Source organism: Pseudorca crassidens, chromosome 4 (assembly GCF_039906515.1).
Source record: "Pseudorca crassidens isolate mPseCra1 chromosome 4, mPseCra1.hap1, whole genome shotgun sequence".
NCBI classification, from domain to species: Eukaryota; Metazoa; Chordata; class Mammalia; order Artiodactyla; family Delphinidae; genus Pseudorca; species Pseudorca crassidens.
The window spans coordinates 119,562,988-119,581,179 of record NC_090299.1 but is presented as its reverse complement, the minus strand read 5'-3'; the positions used below and the strand labels follow the sequence as shown (position 1 = coordinate 119,581,179).

The following is an 18,192-nucleotide window of genomic DNA, read 5'->3' as shown; positions in this document are numbered from 1 at the left end:
ACATCTATGGCCAAATCATCCAGAAAAAAAAATCAATATGGAAACATGGCATTAAATGACACATTAGACTAGACAGATTTCATAAATATTGATATATATAGAACATTTCAACCTAAAGCAGCAGAATACACATACTTTTCAAGTGCATATGGAACACTCTTCAGGACAGATCACATGCCACAAACTAAATCTGAATAAATTTAAGATAACTGAAATCATATCAATGGTATGAGCAGAGAAATCAACTACAAGAAAAAAAATGAAAAAACACAAACACATGAAGTCTAAACAATATGCTACTGAACAACCAATGGGTCACTGAAGAAATTAAAAGGAAATTAAAAAAAAATTTGGAGACAAATGAAAAAGAAACACAATCCAAACACAACAACACAACAATCCAAAATCTATGGAACACAGCAAAAGCTGTTCTAAGAGGAAAGTTTACAGCCATACAAGCATACCTCAGGAAACAAGAAAAATCTCAAAACAATCTAAACTTATACCTGAAGGAACCAGAAAAAGAAGAATAAACAAAACCTAAAGTTAGTAGAAGGAAAGAAATAATAAACATCAGTGCAGAAATAAATGAAATAAAGACTAAAAAAACAGAAAAGATCGATGAAAGAGCTGGTTCTTTGAAAAGATACACAATATTAATAAACCTTTAGCCAGACTCATAAGAAAAAGAGAAGGCCCAATAAATAATCCAGAAATGAAAGAGAAATTACAAATTAAACCACAGAAATACACAGGATCATTAGAGATTACTTCGAACAATTATACATCAACAAAATGAACAATTTACAATAGATACATTCCTAGGAACATACGATCTCCCAAGGCTGAATCAGGAAGAAACAGAAAATATGAACAGACCGGTTACCAGTAATGAAATTGAATCAGTAATTTAGAAAACTACCAACAAACAAAAGTCCAGGACCAGTAGGTGAATTCTACCAAACATTTAAAGAGTTAACACCTATTCTTCTCAAACTATTCCAAAAAATTGAAGATGAAGGAACACTCTGGAACACATTCTATAAGGCCAGCATCACCCTAGCAAAAAACAGGCAAAAACACCACAAATAAGTAGAATTACAGGCCAATATCATTGATGAGCACAGATGCAAACATTCTCAAAATATTAGCAAACTGAATTCAACAATACATCAAAAGAATCATATACCATATCAAGTGGAATTTATCCTAGGGATGCAAGGATGGTTCAATATCCACAAATCAATCAATGCGATACACCACATTAACAAACTGAAGAATAAAAATGATATGATCATATCAATAGATGCAGAAAAAGCCACTGATAAAATTCAACATCCATTTATAATAAAAACTCTCTAGAAAGCAGGCATAGAGGGGACCTACCTCAATATAATAAAGGCCATATATGACAAGCCCACAGTTAACATCATATTCAATGATGAAAAGCTGAGAGCATTTCCTCTAAGATCAGGAACAAAACAAGGATGTCCACTCTCACCACTTTTATTCAACATAGTTTTGGAAGTCCTGGCCACAGCAATCAGAGAAGAAACATAAGTAAAAGGAATCCAAATTGGAAAGGGAGAAGTAAAACTGTCACTGTCTACAGAGGACATGATACCATATATAGAAAATCCTAATGACGCTACCAAAACTATCAGAATTAATAAATGAATTCAGTAAAGATCCAGGATAAAAATGTAATACAGAAATCTGTTGTGTTTCTATACACTAATAACAAACTATCAGAAAGAGAAATTAAACAATCTCATTAACAATTTCATCAAAGAGAATAAAATACCTAGGAATAAATATAACCAAAGAGGCAAAAAACTTGTACTTTGAAAGCTATAAGACACTGATGAAAGAAATCGAAGACGACACAAACAAATGGAAAGATATACTGTGCTCATGGGTTGGAAGAATTAATATTGTTAAAATGACCATAAACCCTAAGGTAATCTACAGATTCAGTGCAATCCCTATCAAAATACCCATGACATTTTTCACAGAACTAGAACAAATAATTCTAAAATTTGTATGTAAACACAAAAGACCCCAAATAGCCAAAGCAATCTTGGGATAGAACAAAGCTAGAGGTATCATGCTCCCTGATTTCAAATTATACTACAAAGCTATAGTAATCAAAACAGTCTGGTACTGGCACACACAAAAAAGATACATAGATCAATGTAACAGAATAGAGAGTAGAGAAATAAATCCAAACTTATATGGTCAATTAATCTCCAACAAAGGAGGTAATGGGGAACAGATAGTCTCTTCGATAAACAATGCTGGGAAAAGTGGACAGCTACATGCAAAAGAATCAAACTGGACTACTTTCTAGCACCATGCACAAAAATAAACTCAAAATGGATTAAAAACTTAAATGTAAGACCTGAAACCATAAAAGTCCTAGAAGAAAACGTAGGCAGCATGGTCTTAGCAATATTTTTTGAATCTTTCTCCTCAGGCAAGGGCAAAAAAGCAAAAATGAACAAATGGTACTACATAAACTAAAAAGGTTTGGGGGCTTCCCTGGTAGCGCAGCGGTTGAGAGTCCACCTGCCGATGCAGGGGACACGGGTTCATGCCCCGGTCCAGGAAGATCCCACATGCCGCGGAGCGGCTGGGCCCGTGAGCCATGGTCGCTGTGTCTGTGCGTCCGGAGCCTGTGCTCCACAACGGGAGAGGCCACAACAGTGAGAGGCCCGCGTACCACAAAAAAAAAAAAAAAAGTTTTTGCACAGCAAAGGAAACTATCAACAAAGGCAGCCTACCAAATGGAAGGAGGTATTTGCAAATGAACTACCCAATAAGGAGTTTCTATCCAAAATATACAAAGAACTCATACAACTCAATAACAACAAAAAAATTGAAAAATGGGAGGAGTACTTGTATACACATTTTTCCAAAGAAGACATACAGATGGCCAACAGACATGTGAAAAGATAGTCAGCATCACTAATCACCAGGGAAATGCAAATCAAAACCAGAATGAGATACTACCTCATACCTGTCAGAGTGGCTATTTTCAAGAAGATAATAAATAACAAATATTGGTGAGGATGTAAAGAAAAGGAAGCCCTTGTGTACTGTTTGTGGGATTTTAAACTGGTACAACCACTATGGAAAACAGTATGGAGGTTCCTCAAAAAATTAAAAATAGAACTACCATATGATCCAGAAATTCCGCTTCTGAAGAAAACAAAAACAGTAATTGGAAAGATATGTGCACCCCTATGTTCACCACAGCATTATTTACAATAGCCAACAAATGCAAGCAACCTGTGTCCATTGACAGATAAATGGATAAAGAAGATGTGGTATATATATATACAATGGAATATTAATAGGCTTAAAAAAGAATGAAATCTTGCCATTTGCAACAACATGGATGGACCTAGAGGGTATCATGCTAAGTGAAATAAGTGAGACAGAGAATACAAATATCAAATGATTTCATATGTGAAATAAAAACATAAATAAATAAAATAAAATGAAAACAGACTCAACAGATACACAGAACAAACGGTTCACAGAGGGGAGTATGGTGGGGGTCGGGTCGGGTGGGAGAATTAGGTGAATAGTTAAGTGATACAAACCTCCAGTTATAACGTAAATAAGCCATGGGGATGTAATATACAACAGCATAAGGACAATAATATTATAGTAACTTTGTATGGTGACAGATGGTTAAAGGACTTATCGTGGTGATCATTTCATAAAGCACGCAAATGTCAAACCATTATATAGTGTTCCTGAAACATAATATTGTACATCAACTATATTTTTAAAGGCTTCCAGTGTGGCAGGCACAAACTGCTTTTTTGCCAGAAATATTAAAATCATTTTATGTATTTTTACAGTTGCCTAAGTATCCACTCTATTTTCTTATATTTCTGAATCAAAAGGCATTAAATAAACATCTCTTTGTTCACTATAAACACTGGATGAGGCAAATGTGAAAATCATTTGAAGAAATGTGAAACAGTAAAAGCAATTTACTTTTGTCAAAATAAGAAAGTGCCAAAGGCTGTTATAAATGGCAAGAAGGCAAACTTAGCCAATATATGCAAATATAAATGTAAAGGGGGGAAACTGAGCATAAAATTGTATTTGTATGTAACATATACATGTATGTAATGGACACATGTATGTACACAACACCATTACAAGAATGAAAAACAAAGATGAGGAGTAATTTAAAACAAAGCAAGAGCATTTTCTTCTATTACAATGCTTAACTTCATAACAATAAAATGTTAATATTGAAAGAAAAGCCCAGATCTGTATACATTTTATAAACATCCATAACTAAAACATTTCATACCTGTAAACATGGCGTGAAAGTAAGGACTACAGGCGGCCAGCACCACTCTGTGAGCAGAGATTTCCATGTCTTCAGCCACAATCGTGACATCACACAGCAAATTCTGACTGTTAACAAAACAGGGAGAGAATAATTTTAATAACAAGAGTAAGTGTATTGAACACCCTATGCAAAAATTTTATAGTAAAAGCCCAATTTTCTGAAGTTAAAACTAACTAAAAATTTCCATCCTTAAAAACAGGATACCCAAACATGAAGAACATAGAAAACAGTCATGACATAGGCCAACATGCCTTGGCCCTCACTCAGAATCCTGCCTTTGTTTAATAGAGAAATCTTTCCAAACTTGATTACTGATTTCTCAACCTAATATAAATTACTGGCAGCAAACCATTAATGGGGTGTAAAATGGGAGGCTGTTTGCATTAAGAACTGCATCAGCAGAAGTGGCAGATGGTGGTATGACATGAAGATAAAGACAAAATAAAACACATGGAGAAAACTAAATTGGGTCAAAGTATCAAAACTATACAGACACAGAAAATGTCCTGGGTCATCAAGCAAAGGTAAAATTACATTCAACTACACCTGCTGCTTGAAAGGTGTTTGAGCATTTGAAGTCTAACTTAATCAGAACATTTTCCCAATGCAAAATATCTCATTCTTCAAGGTCAGAAAATATTATCACACATAAAATTAAATGTAATTTTAATGCTGTGCCCTGTAAGTTGAAGCACAGGTCACGATGCCATATGAGACATCAGGCAGGTCACGTGTTAGACTCAAGAGGTGGCCATCACTCAGCTGTAGTTCCTCCAGATCAGTGTGGAAAACTGACAAAGTCTACAGTCTGCTCTGCGCAGATAAAATCATTCTGCAATTCTATGAATTCCATGGGTTCACAAGTTAAGCAGGGGGAAGTCAGTGGTGTTTTCAGGAAGGTGTTATACAGGAGCTCCACCCGCATGTATTATTTCACTTAGACCCTACCAAAACCTTATGGGATCCATGTTATTGTGATTTTTACCCTTAAAATGTATAGCTGGGGAAACCAAGGAAAAGATGAATAAGAAGTCTGAAGTCACCACTAGTGGCAATGCCCGGATTCAAATCTATGGAGTCTGGCTCACAAAACCATCTAAAGCTATGTGGTTTTAAGACTTGTTAAAGCTTGAATAAAACAGGGAATATAAAGAAAGAAACAACACCCAATTATTATTTGACATACTGTATACTAGAAGCTATTTTTTAAAGTTCTATATATAGTTTATAAAAGAGCCGGTTTTAGTGGGTTTTTAGCACTACCACTACAAGAATAGTTAGAAAAAATCAAATTCAACAAAGTCCTGTAAGATTATCTCTGCCATTAAGGAGACTAGCAGGAAGGACTGACAATGCAAGGATTACAGGACAAAGTGGAAAGCGCCAGAGTGAAGATGCTAGGGGAACAGGGGAGCATCTAAATCAGACTAGGGGTCAGAAAAGGTGTCCTGCAGCTACTGCCCTTAGCCGAGTTCTAAACACAAGTAAGTGTTAGCTGGATGGAGAAGGACAAGAGAACCCCACACAGAGAGAACAGCAGATGCTGCTGGACAGAGACATGAAGCAGCAAAGCACAACGGGGTGTGTGGCACAAGAAGCATGGGCAAGAAGGAGAAGAGGGATGCTGGGGTCAGCAGGGCCATCCAGGTTTCCTACGGTGACCAGGTCATCTGGACACAGCTCAAACGTGAGTCAAGTGCATCTTTATGTCTATTTTCCTTTTGTCAATAATCCTTCCTAGTGCTCTGGTTTCAAGATGGAACATAAGTGGAATTACACTTGAATGCCTCCAAATCACATAATTGATTACATTCAACTTCAATTATAATTACTCATTGATCCAAATCTTCTAGCATAACACCCGCTGGCTATCACATAATTATCTTGGCCTTCCTGGCTTATTAGCTGATGTTAGTTAACTAATAGAGTAAAAACACTGCCAAACCAGTATGCAGCCACACCCTGGGTTAGGTCACGTGGAGCCTAATGCCACATTATAGATCAAGGACATGCTTAGTTTTAGTGTTCAATTTTTTATCTTTCTGTCTCTAGCAATAACATGTTTTTAAAACAGCACTCACAGACTAGAGAGATTTGACCAACCTTCTTATCATTCAGCCAGTGTGTGTGTCTGTTGACTCTGGCCCTTACCTCTTCATTCCAAGTGTGCATGCTCACAAGAAGTTGAGTGACTTTAGGTGACGAGGGCTACAAATAAAATCCGGCAATAAAAATAACAGAAACTTGTTTTAGCAGCCCATACCCAAAGTCTACATGGTGAGTTTATATTCCTATTATGTGAAATCTAATGAGGGAATGGACTATAGAAGGAAAAGTCTTTCAGAATAATGGTATAAATAAAGTTGCTACTTAGCAAAATCTGAATTTATTCACTCATTCATCAAATATCTAAAGTGCGTACTGGGCACCAAGGACTATGTCAGTTTACCACAGTAAACAAGACAATGTCCGTGATAGCAAGGAGTTAACAGTGGAGCTGGGGAAAGAGACAAGGTGACAGGTACTTACAAAATGAATTGATAGCTATTAGGGCAAGTGTGCGGTGTTTGAGTACACAGGAGACAGGTCAAGCCCAAACATACTGGAAAGCTCTGGAAAGAAAACTGCTTCTAAGCTCAAGTCTGGAGAATAACAGGAGTTACACAGGCCTTATGTAAAACTCAAATGACACAGAAAAAAAGATAGGCACTCATCTCCCAAGTGAAACATCATGAAAATCGGTCCTTCTCAAGAAAAAAATTGCTTTGAAAATGAATCATACCCAAATACATCTAGACACCCTTTGGTTTTCTGATATCAAAGGAATGGATTCCTAAGACTAGAAAACCCTATCACTGCTGTATATACAGAAGCCTCCCTTAATCATGGTGGATACATTTCAAGACCTCCAGTGGATCCCTAAAACCACAGATAGTACCGAAACCTATATGTACCATGTTATTTCCTACACATACATACCCATGATAAAGTTCAATTTATAAATTAGGCACAGTAAGAGATTAACTAGTAATAAAATATAACAATGATAACTATACTGTAATAAAAGTTATGTGAATGTAACCTCTCTCTCGAAATATCTTACTAAACAAATTTAATGCCTTCTCTATCTTAACTAAGCAATTATCATGCCCTGTGGCTGTAACTTTCATAGTTTGAGGTGCAAAAGCAAAACTAGCATAAATTTCTTTTCCCTTTTTCACTATTTCACAGATAGAAGATTCCTTCTTACCACAGATCTTTAGCATCCTCAGCATATGATTTTTTTTCTTTTCTTACTAAGTCAAGAACATTCACTCCTTTCACTTAAAGGAAGTACTTTACAGCATATCTTTGGCACATCTGAATTGCCAGCATCACTTCTCCTTTGCTTTGGGGCCATTATGAGTTAAAATAATGGTCACTTGAACACAAGCACTGTGATACTGCAACAGTCAACCTGATAACCAAGAGGGCTAACGGCCGGGACACACTGGACAGAGGGATGATTCATGTCCCAAGCAGAATGGAGCAGGACAGTGAGATTTCATCACACGACTCAGAACAGTACTCAATTTAAAACTTATGAATTGTTTATTTCTGGAATTTTCCATTTAATATTTTCAGAGTGTGGTGGACTACAGTAACTAAAACTTTGCATAAGGGGGACTAATGTGTATCTTCTTAAAGTAAAATGTGCCATTAGGCTCTGAGATATCTAAAATAATTGGTAGTTTCACGATACAAGAATTTACTTTCTACTGGAAGTGGGGGTGGTGGAGAGATTACATCGATAGCATCTGTCCACCTTTCTTCCTCAGGTGCCAGGCTGTGTGAGATCTGGAGGCACCTCCTGTCACATGGAGCAGAATCAGAATAACCGCCGAGGTGCTAGGCTGCTGAGATGAGCTTTAGCCAGACTCCACAGAGCAAACACAAGCCACAGCCTCGGAATGTGCCCAAAGGCATCTTTGGAGCAGCATCAGTGTTAGGATAAAGAAACAAGAGCAAGACAGAAAAAGAAGTTAGGCAAGAGGTCAGAAGCCAAGAAAGTTAAAAGCTAGTGAGGAAGCACAGGATGAGCCAGATGCGGAGCTGCTGATCAGCTACTTCATCAGGTTCTGGCTGCTCAGAAAGTAGGGAGGTGGGGAATGAAAGCAAGCTGTTTTAAAGGTGAAAGGCTTCCTGATCACTGACTTAAATCAGTTATATTTAACCAAATCTCCAAAAATTGATAGTGTCATTTACAGACAAGAGAGATGCAACCTAGCTAAAATGTCAATAATCTTGAAGAGCAACACAACTCCATAACAAGTGTCACCACCATCACCTTCTTCATCTTAAAACAATGATGGTTTGAATTTGAATTTCTGTGGCAGTGAAGCACAGGGAAAACCTAGCTGTTGGGCTTACTAAGGTTCACCACCACAATTAGAGCCCTGAAAAACAGCACAGCCCCTTCAACAGATTTGCACCTGCTGAGATTTTCTAACAGGAAGCAGGAAAGGATGACAGTCAACTTGGAAACTCGTATGAAAACCTACTACAGTCAGTGATTTAGAAACTGCCTTAAACTAGAAAAGGATCTCAGAATAGAGAATTTCACATAGAATCAAGAGAACAGAATGACAGGGAAAAGTGACAAAACCAAGCCACAGGAAGATGTGGGGGGGGAGCACATTACTGAGTATTTGTCGAGAAGGGAAGGTAACAACTCCAGATTTGAGGACTTTTAAGAATACTTGGTCACAGTTGAGAGGAGGCGAAAAGAATAATTAGAAATAAAGTGAAAGAAGATATGAGTGACAGGGAAAAGATGATGGGGAGGAGGCAAAATGGAGAGATGAGGATTTCAGAGAGGGGAAACAAATGGCAGGAGTGAGTTTCTGAACATGTGTGATAAAAGCTCGACTACATGTAGAAAATGGAGAATATGTACAAAGAAAACTTCCTTATTAAAAGTTACTTTTTAAAAAAACTTGGTGAAACAAAACATGAGCTAGATACTCTTAGCTATAATAATTTAAAAGAAGAACAGCCAAGGTAGCATCTTCCAATTTTCTGACTTAGGAGGGGATGCTGAAGGCAAATCCTGAGGCAGCACAGTACCCCACACCAGGAAAGAGAAGACAAAACAGAAGCAAATCCATTCACTACCATCCATTCTTCACATCTTTGAAATGTTTAATGGTTTTATCCATGCTCAACAAACACCACCTAATAAGAAATCTATCACAAGTACTTAAGATACACTGTAGAAGATTACCAGTTAAATTGAGAACATTAGCTTCAAAATGTCTCTTAAACTTTCTTAAATAAACAAGTTTGCTTGATTTAGGGACCCTTCCCAACTGCTCTGTCCTTCAAGGAATGTTTTATATTCTATTTTAGTACAATATAAAAACAAAAGAAACTGACAACGTTTTACTACAGAAATATATATACATAGTGATAAAAAAAATTCACACCCTGTGTAATTTCCTAAATCTTTCAAAAACAGTAATATAAAGCTATGAAAAGGTAGTCTCACTTCAGTTTGTTGTTTAATTCACTTGCTACCTAAGCAACAAAGTACAAACAACCAAAGAAGAGCCACAAACTCAAAGTTTGCATAGATGCACAACAGATATAATCCTAGTAATGATCTGGGTCCACAATGGCTAAAAGTCCTGGGGGAAAAATACAATAAGCATTCCCTTAAGAGAGGGATCCAGGATCTTCTGTTTAAATTATCTTCTGGAATGTAAGAAATGCTATTGTAACTGAACAACTAAATGTTTATGGCTTCTGTGTGATATATAGGCAAACATTCAAACTGCTTCATAAGACTTATCCTTGCTAAAAAGTTTCAACTCCTAAATGCAACTTAAGGATCAATATTAGCTTTCTTCTAAACAAATAATAGGTTGGCCCCCCAGTAATGCTCATTGGAACTTTTAAAATTCAAGTCCAGTCTTATCCCATATCCTAGAAAACAGACTTTTTTTAAAAAATTTATTTTAAACAAAAAACATTAAATCTGACAGCTCCTTTTTGGGTCATCTCAAAAAGCTCAACGGTGTAATGTCCTCAAGCAAATGTGTGTCCGGGGTACAGCCTGCTTCTCTGTCTGCTCCACAGGCCCAATACAGTGTGTTGCATAGAGTAAGCACTTTGTAAAGGTCTATTGCTTTGATTTTGAAAATGTCAGTGTGTTAGTGCTTTGAAAAACTCCTCCTCCTGCCAAGCCATACCTAGGAAATGTACAGAGCTGAATTCCCCACCAGAGATGTGTTGCTGTACAAGATTCCCCTTTCACTATGCTGCCAGGCTGTTTCTCGACATCATTAGTCTTATGATGCTACACCCTTTCTCAAAAACCTTCACTGATTCCCACTGTCCTTGGAATTAAATCCCAATGAATCACATTGTTTAAGCCTGCCATAATTCTGACTTTTTCCACAGACTCCCCAGCATGAACTCTTCTTGATTCACTTTACCAAACAGGTTACATTTAGCCCATCCCTAACTTGTGCAATTATCCAGATCAGGAACTGCCTTTCCTCTCCAGTCCTTTTTATGAATCCTACTGCATCCCTATCAGGCCCAACCGAAACCACCTCTATGACTTTCTCTTGTGAGAATCCTTTTCAGGACCCACATTTTGCACACGATATTCCACCACCTCATCCTCTTCTCTACATCTCCTGCACAATCAGGTCACTCGAAAGGCAGGGGCCACGTCAGACACTGGTTCTGGCTCCCACACAGCCTCTGGGCGTGCTAGCTGACTTCAAAGGAGAATCAGGTACTTACAAATACTTGCTGACTACACTGTTTAGAAGTGACCACAGGGTTTTTAAAACCAATAATTGCAAGTTATTCAAACTCGTATTGGACTGGGTCATAGAGCTATATCTGGGCCTCCTGTCTGAAAGAAATGAAAAACTAGTTTAAAGAAAATGTAACATTCCATTTTTATAAATTTAAATTATAATTCTTAAGTTAAACTTAAGTTATAATTCTATAACTTGGGGCTTCCCTGGCAGCACAGTGGTTAAGAATCTGCCTGCCAATGCAGGGGAAATGGGTTTGAGCCCTGGTCTGGGAAGATCCCACAAGCTGAGGAACAACTAAGCCCGTGCGCCACAACTACTGAGCCTGCACTCTAAAGCCCGCAAGCCACAACTACTGAAGCCCACGGGCCACAACATTGAAGCCTGCACGCCTAGAGCCCGTGCTCTGTAACAAGAGAAGCCACCGCAATGAGAAGCCCGCTCACTGCAACGAAGAGTAGCCCCCGCTCGCCACAACTAGAGAAAGCCCGTGTGCAGCAACGAAGACCCAACGCAGCCAAAAATAAATAAATAAATAAATAAAATTTATATTAAAAAAAAATTCTATAACTTAAACTTTACAAAACTCCTGCCCTCCTATTCCCATAACCATACCTTACACCAAGTATAGTTGAAAGAAAAGTGACTTTTACTTCTAAAATTTCTCTTTCATTAGCCAAAGGTTAATAACAACACTCTCTAGGGTACAGCTGATATTCTACCTATTAGAGGTGACAGCCCAAGAGCAGAATGGAGAGAAAAAGGAAGTTCTCCCTTCCCAGAAGTCAGGAAGCCACTCTCAGCTACCTATTTCTGGCAGCAGGAAGTTGACACAATGACAGGAAATAACAAAAGGTTTTCAGCTGTACAAGGAGTAGGTTTCTTCAGAGATTTTGTTTGTTTGTTTGTTTGTTTTAAGAATTACTGGGACTTGTCTGGTGGTGCAGTGGTTAGGAATCTGCCTGCCAATGCAGGAGACACGGGTTCAATCCCTGGTCCGGGAAGATTCCACATGCCACGGAGCAACTGAGCCCATGTGCCAAAACTACCGAGCTTGCGCTCTAGAACCCGCAAGCCACAACTATGGAGCCCACGCTCCTAGAGCCCGTGCTCCGCAACAAGAGAAGCCACTGCAATGAGAAGCCCACGCACTGCAACAAAGAGTAGCCCCCACTAACCGCAATGAGAGAAAAGCCTGCGCACAACAACGAAGACCCAACACAGCCAAAAATAAATAAATAAATTTATTTTTAAAAAAACAGAATTACAGGGCTTCCCTGGTGGCGCAGTGGTTGAGAGTCCGCCTGCCGATGCAGGGGACATGGGTTCGTGCCCCGGTCCGGGAAGATCCCACGTGCTGCGGAGCGGCTGGGCCCGTGAGCCATGGCCGCTGAGCCTGCGCGTCCGGAGCCTGTGCTCCACAACGGGAGAGGCCACAACAGTGAGAGGCCCACGTACCGCAAAAAAAAAAAAAAACAAGAATTACATAAAATTGGCAATAAAGGGTAAGAGAAAAGGGAATGACATTAAAAAACAAAAGTGCTGATGAGCCTCAAAGAGAGTTCATTTTTTAAAACACTAGCAGTCGTTGACTTCATTAAAACAATCCTTGTTGTGGATGTGGCAGCCAAGACTCAGCTATTCAAAGGTCATTCTTCATTCTGAAAATCAACATCAACTATTAGCCTGGTTACATGCTAGCTACTGAAATGGTGCAACACAAAGATCAAAAACATACTGTTCCACAGCCATACAGTTCACCCCCAAAATGGTACAAACAGCTGAATGACGGCTACAGCTAAGTAATCCCAGGATGAGACAAGGTGCACCACATGCAGGGAAGCAGGAAAAAACCTCACAGGCCAAAAGAACGTCAGAGCAGCAATGAACCTTAGACTGCATTCCATCCACTCCCCTCATTTTATAGTTAAGTCTCAAAAAAGTAAAACAACTGGCCCAAGGCCAAAGAGTTTGTCCAAAAACTAGGGTCATTCACCTCAGGAAGGAGAGCTAGGTGTGGCCCTCCCTGTAGTTTACTGACTGAGACCTTCATCAACAGGGGCCCACTCACACATCAGTGGAAGGTCTGGCTAGCAGCCCCATGGGAGTGGGGGGAAAAGTAACATGAATAGACCTATTAAAAGTCAGTCTTTCTAGATTTTTCAAAGAAAAAGAAAATGTCTCAAAATAACCAGACTATTTTTCTTACTTTTCCTTCAGTATCACTTAATAACGACTGCATTTTACATTCTAATAACTACTTTTGCAACGAGATTAACTGAAACAGCATGGGCAGACCTGCTGGATTATCCCAGCTATATTTTCTCCCCAAAACTAAATGAAAACCTACTTACTGAAACTGATGTCAGAGCAGTACTAGGAAACAAATCTAATATCCATTATTTAGTTTAATTTTCTCTTCTCTCTCTCTCTCCAATCCACTCTCCACCCAGCAGCCATTGTGTTCTTTTCAAAATACAAATCTGATCTGATCATGTCACATCCCTGCTTAAAACTCTCCAATGGCTTCTCCCACGGCAACTCCTGATAAAGACCAAAATGCAGAAGGCTCTAAGAATGCTGGCCCTCACCTACTCACTCAGCCTCCTCTCTTGCCATGACCCCCCAGCCATCTGGACTCCAGCTACCCCTCAGCTCCTCCAGGAGGCTAGCTCACTCCCACCACAAGACTTGGACACTGCCATTCCCTATGCCTGACTTCATTTCCTTACTTCTCTTTTCCTTTCGATCTCAGCACAATTATTCTTATCTTCTCAGGGAAGCTTTCCCTGACCACTGTTATCTAACTTCATAGCCCTCCCTGTAGCAGTTACTGCCATTAAAATTTACAGTAAATTATTTGTGTGATTCTTTGATTAATGCCTGCTTCCTGCAGTCAATCATAAGCCCCATGAGGGTAGCAGCCATGTCTGTTTTGCTTACCATTGTATCTCCAGCACCCAGCAGATGAATATTTACTGAATCTTTAATTAAAGAAGAAATAAACAAATGATGGAACAAAAAAAAGGATGAGCTTTCAGGAAGATATAGCATAGAGAGATTAAAGGAAAGTTTAAGTCACTCCCTTCTTAGCCCTAGCTTTTAAATATATGTACTTTCACAAACGGAATGATGGGAAAATATATGTCTTTCACAAAATGCTAAGAAAATAAAACCAAGCCTGTTAATACATACATTAGTCTTTTAATTAAAAAAAAGCTACTCGTTTTTCAATCAACTTTTAAAGTCACTCTTTCACTGCAGTGACTCTTAACATATTTGAGAATTACTTAGCAATGGGCAGGTCACTACTCCCCCAAATTACTAACACTACCACCACCACCACCAAAGAGAGATTTACATTTTTCTCTGTCTAAAAGTTTTCTTATATTTCATGCAAATGGAAATGAAAAGAAAGCAGGAGTAGAAATACTCATATCAGACAAAGCAGACTTTAAAACAAAGTCTATAACAAAAGACAAAGAAGGACATTATACATAAAGAGATCAATACAAGAAGAGGATGTAACACTCATTAACATATATGCACCTAATACAGGAGCACCTAGATATATAAAGCAAATATTAACAGACATAAAGGGAGATGTTGACAATAATACAATAATAGGAGGGGACATTAACACCCCACTGACATCAATGGACAGATCATCCAGACAAAAATCAATAAGGAAACAGTGTCTTAAATACCACATTGGACCAGTTGGACTTAAAAGATATCTACAAGACAAGACATTCCATCCAAAACAGCAGAATGTACTTTCTTTTCAAGTACACATGGAATGTTCTCCAGGATAGATCACATGCTAAGCCACAGACAAGTCTCAACAAATTTGAGAGGACACAAATTATATCAAGCATTTTTTCCAACCACAACAGTGTGAAACAAGAAATCAAATACAAAAAGAAGAATGCGAAAAGCACAAACACATGGAGACTAAACATGCTACTAAAAAAACCAATGGGTCAATAAAGAAATCAAAGAGAAAATCAGAAAATACCTCAAGACAAATGAAAATGAAAACACAACTTTCCAAAATCTATGGAATGCAGCAAAAGCAGTTTTAAGAGGGAAGTTTATAGTGATACAGGCCTTCCTCAAGAAAAAAGAAAAATCTCAAACAACCTAATCTACATCTAAAGGAATTAAAAAAAAAAAGAACTAACAAAGCCCAAAGTCATCAGAAGGGAGGAAATAATAAAGATCAAAGGGAAAATAAGTAAAACAGAGACTAAACAAACCAAAAAAAAAGCAAACAAAAAACAATGAAACCAAGAGCTTTTTTAAAAGATAAACAAAATTGATAAAACTTTCAGCCAGGCTCACCAGCAAGAAGAGAGGACTCAAATAAAATAAAAACTGAAAGAGGAGAAATAACAACCTATACCACAGAGATTCAAAAAAATCATAAGAGAATACTACAAACAGTTATATGCTAACAAATTAGACAACCTAGTAGAAACGGACAAATTTCCAGAAACATACAAACTGTCAAGACTGAATCAAGAAAAATCAGACAATTTGAGCAGACCAATCACTAGTAATGAAATTAAATCTGTAATAAAAAAAACCTCTCAGCAAACAAAAGTCCAGGACAGGATGGCTTCACAGGGTAGTTCTACCAAACATATAAAGAAGAGCTAATACCTATCTTTCTCAAACTATTCCAAAAAATTAAAGAGGATTGAACACTCCCAAATTCATTCTACAAGGCCACCATTAATTACCCTGATACCAAAATCAGAAAAAGATATTACAAAAAAAGAAAATTACAGGCCAATATATCTGATGAATACAGATGCAAAAATCCTCAACAAAATATTACCAAGCCGAATTCAACAATATATATAGGATCACATACCACGATCAAGTGGAATTTATTTCAGGGATTCAAGGATGGTCCAACACCCATAAATCAATGTGATATACCACATTAACAAAAGGAAGGATAAAAATCACATTATCACCTCAAAAAAAGTATTCAACAAAATTCAACATCCATTCATGATAAAAACTCTCACCAAAGTGGGTACAGAGGAAACATATCTCAACATAATTAAGGCCATTTATGATAAACCGTTAGCAAACATAATACTTAACGATTAATGCTGAAAGCTTTTCTTCTAAAATCGGGAACAAGACAAGGATGCTCACTCTTGCCACTTCTATTTAACATAGTATTGGAAGTCCTAGCCACAGCAATCAGAAAAGAAAGAGAAATAAAAGGAATCTAAATTGGAAGGGAAGAAGTAAAACTGTTACTACTTGCAGATGACATGATACTATATATAGAAAACCCTAACAGTCTCCACCAATAAAATATTAAACAAATGAATTTAGTAAATTTGCAGGAGACAAAATTAATATATGGAAGTCTGTTGCTTTTTTATATACTAATAATGAACTATCAGAGAAAGTAAGAAAACAATCCCATTCAAAATCCACCAAAAAAAATAAAATACCTAAGAATAAACTTAACCAAGGAGGTGAAAGACCTACACTCTGAAAATATAAAATATTGATGAAGGAAAAGAAGATGATATAAAGAAATGAAAAGATAGCCCATGTACATAGATTAGAAGAATTAATATTGTTAAAATGTCCACACTACCCAAAGCAATCTATAAATTTAATGCAATCCCTATCAAAATACTCATGACATTTTTCACAGAACTAGAACAAATACTCCTAAAATTTATATGGAACCACAAAAGACCCTGCACAGCCAAAGCAGTCTTGAGAAAAAAAGAACAAAGCTGGAGGTATCACACTCCCTGACTAAAAAGTACCATAATCAAGGCAGCATGGTATTGGCACAAAAACAGAAACATAGATCAGTGGAACAGAATAAAGAATTGCCCATCTATGGTCAATTAATGTACAACAAAGGAGGCAGGAATATACAATGGAGAAAAGACAGTCTCTTCAACAAGTGGTGCTGGGAAAACTGAACAGCTACATGTTAAGAATGAAAGTAGAACATTTTCTCAAACCATATACAACAATAAACTCAAAATGGATTAAAGACCTAAATAGAAACCTGAAACCATAGAGCACCTAGGAAAAAAACATAGGCAGAACACTCTTTGACACAAATCATAGCAATATTTTTTTTGTCTGTCTCCTAAGGCAAAACAAACAAAAGCAAAAATAAACAAATGGGATCTAATTATACTTAAAAGCTTTTGCATAGCAAAGGAAATCATTGACAAAATGATAAGACAACCTACTAAATGGGAGAAAATATTTGCAAATGATACGCCTGATAAGCTGTTAATATCCAAAATACACAAACAGTTCATACAATTCAATATCAAAAACACAATCTGATTAAAAAATGGGCAGAAGACCTGAATAGACATTTTCCAAAGAAGACATACAAATGGCCAGACACATGAAAAGATGCTCAACATCTGTAATTTTCATAGAAAAGCAAATCAAAACCACAATGAGATATCACCTCACACCTGTCAGAATGGCTATCATCAGAAAACCTACAAATAACAAATGTTGACAAAGATGTGGAGAAAAGGAAACACTCTTACACTGTTGGTGGGAATATAACTTGGTACAGCCACTACAGAAAACATTATGGAGGTTTCTCAAAAAACTGAAAATAGAACTACCAGCAATTCTAATCCTGGGTATACATCTGAAGAAAGTGAAAACACTAATTCGAAAAGATACACGCATCTGAATGTACAGAGCAGCATTATTTACAATAGCCAAGATGCAGAAGCAACCTAAGTGTCCATCAACATTTGAATGAATAAAGAAGATGTGGTATATACACACAATGGAATACTACTCAGCCATAAAAAAGAATGAGATTCTGCCATTGGCAACAACATGGATGGGTCTAGAGGGTATTATGCTAAATGAAATAAGTCAGAGAAAGAAAAATATTCTATGTTATAACTCATATGTGGAATCTAAAAAAGAAAACAAACTAGTGAATATAGCAAAACAGAAACAGACTCACAG

At 37.4% G+C, this 18,192-nt stretch overlaps 1 protein-coding gene across 4 annotated transcripts in view; it reads right to left on the bottom strand.

Annotated features, from left to right (window-relative positions):
• The window catches only part of KLHL2 (kelch like family member 2), a 125,353-nt gene that overhangs the window by 94,599 nt on the left and 12,562 nt on the right, over nt 1-18,192 (bottom strand). For all 4 annotated transcript variants that reach the window (XM_067736566.1, XM_067736569.1, XM_067736567.1 and 1 more), the window contains exon 3: nt 4,337-4,443. In XM_067736566.1, the coding sequence (XP_067592667.1) occupies nt 4,337-4,443 (107 nt within the window). The remainder of the gene's footprint in view (nt 1-4,336; nt 4,444-18,192) is intronic.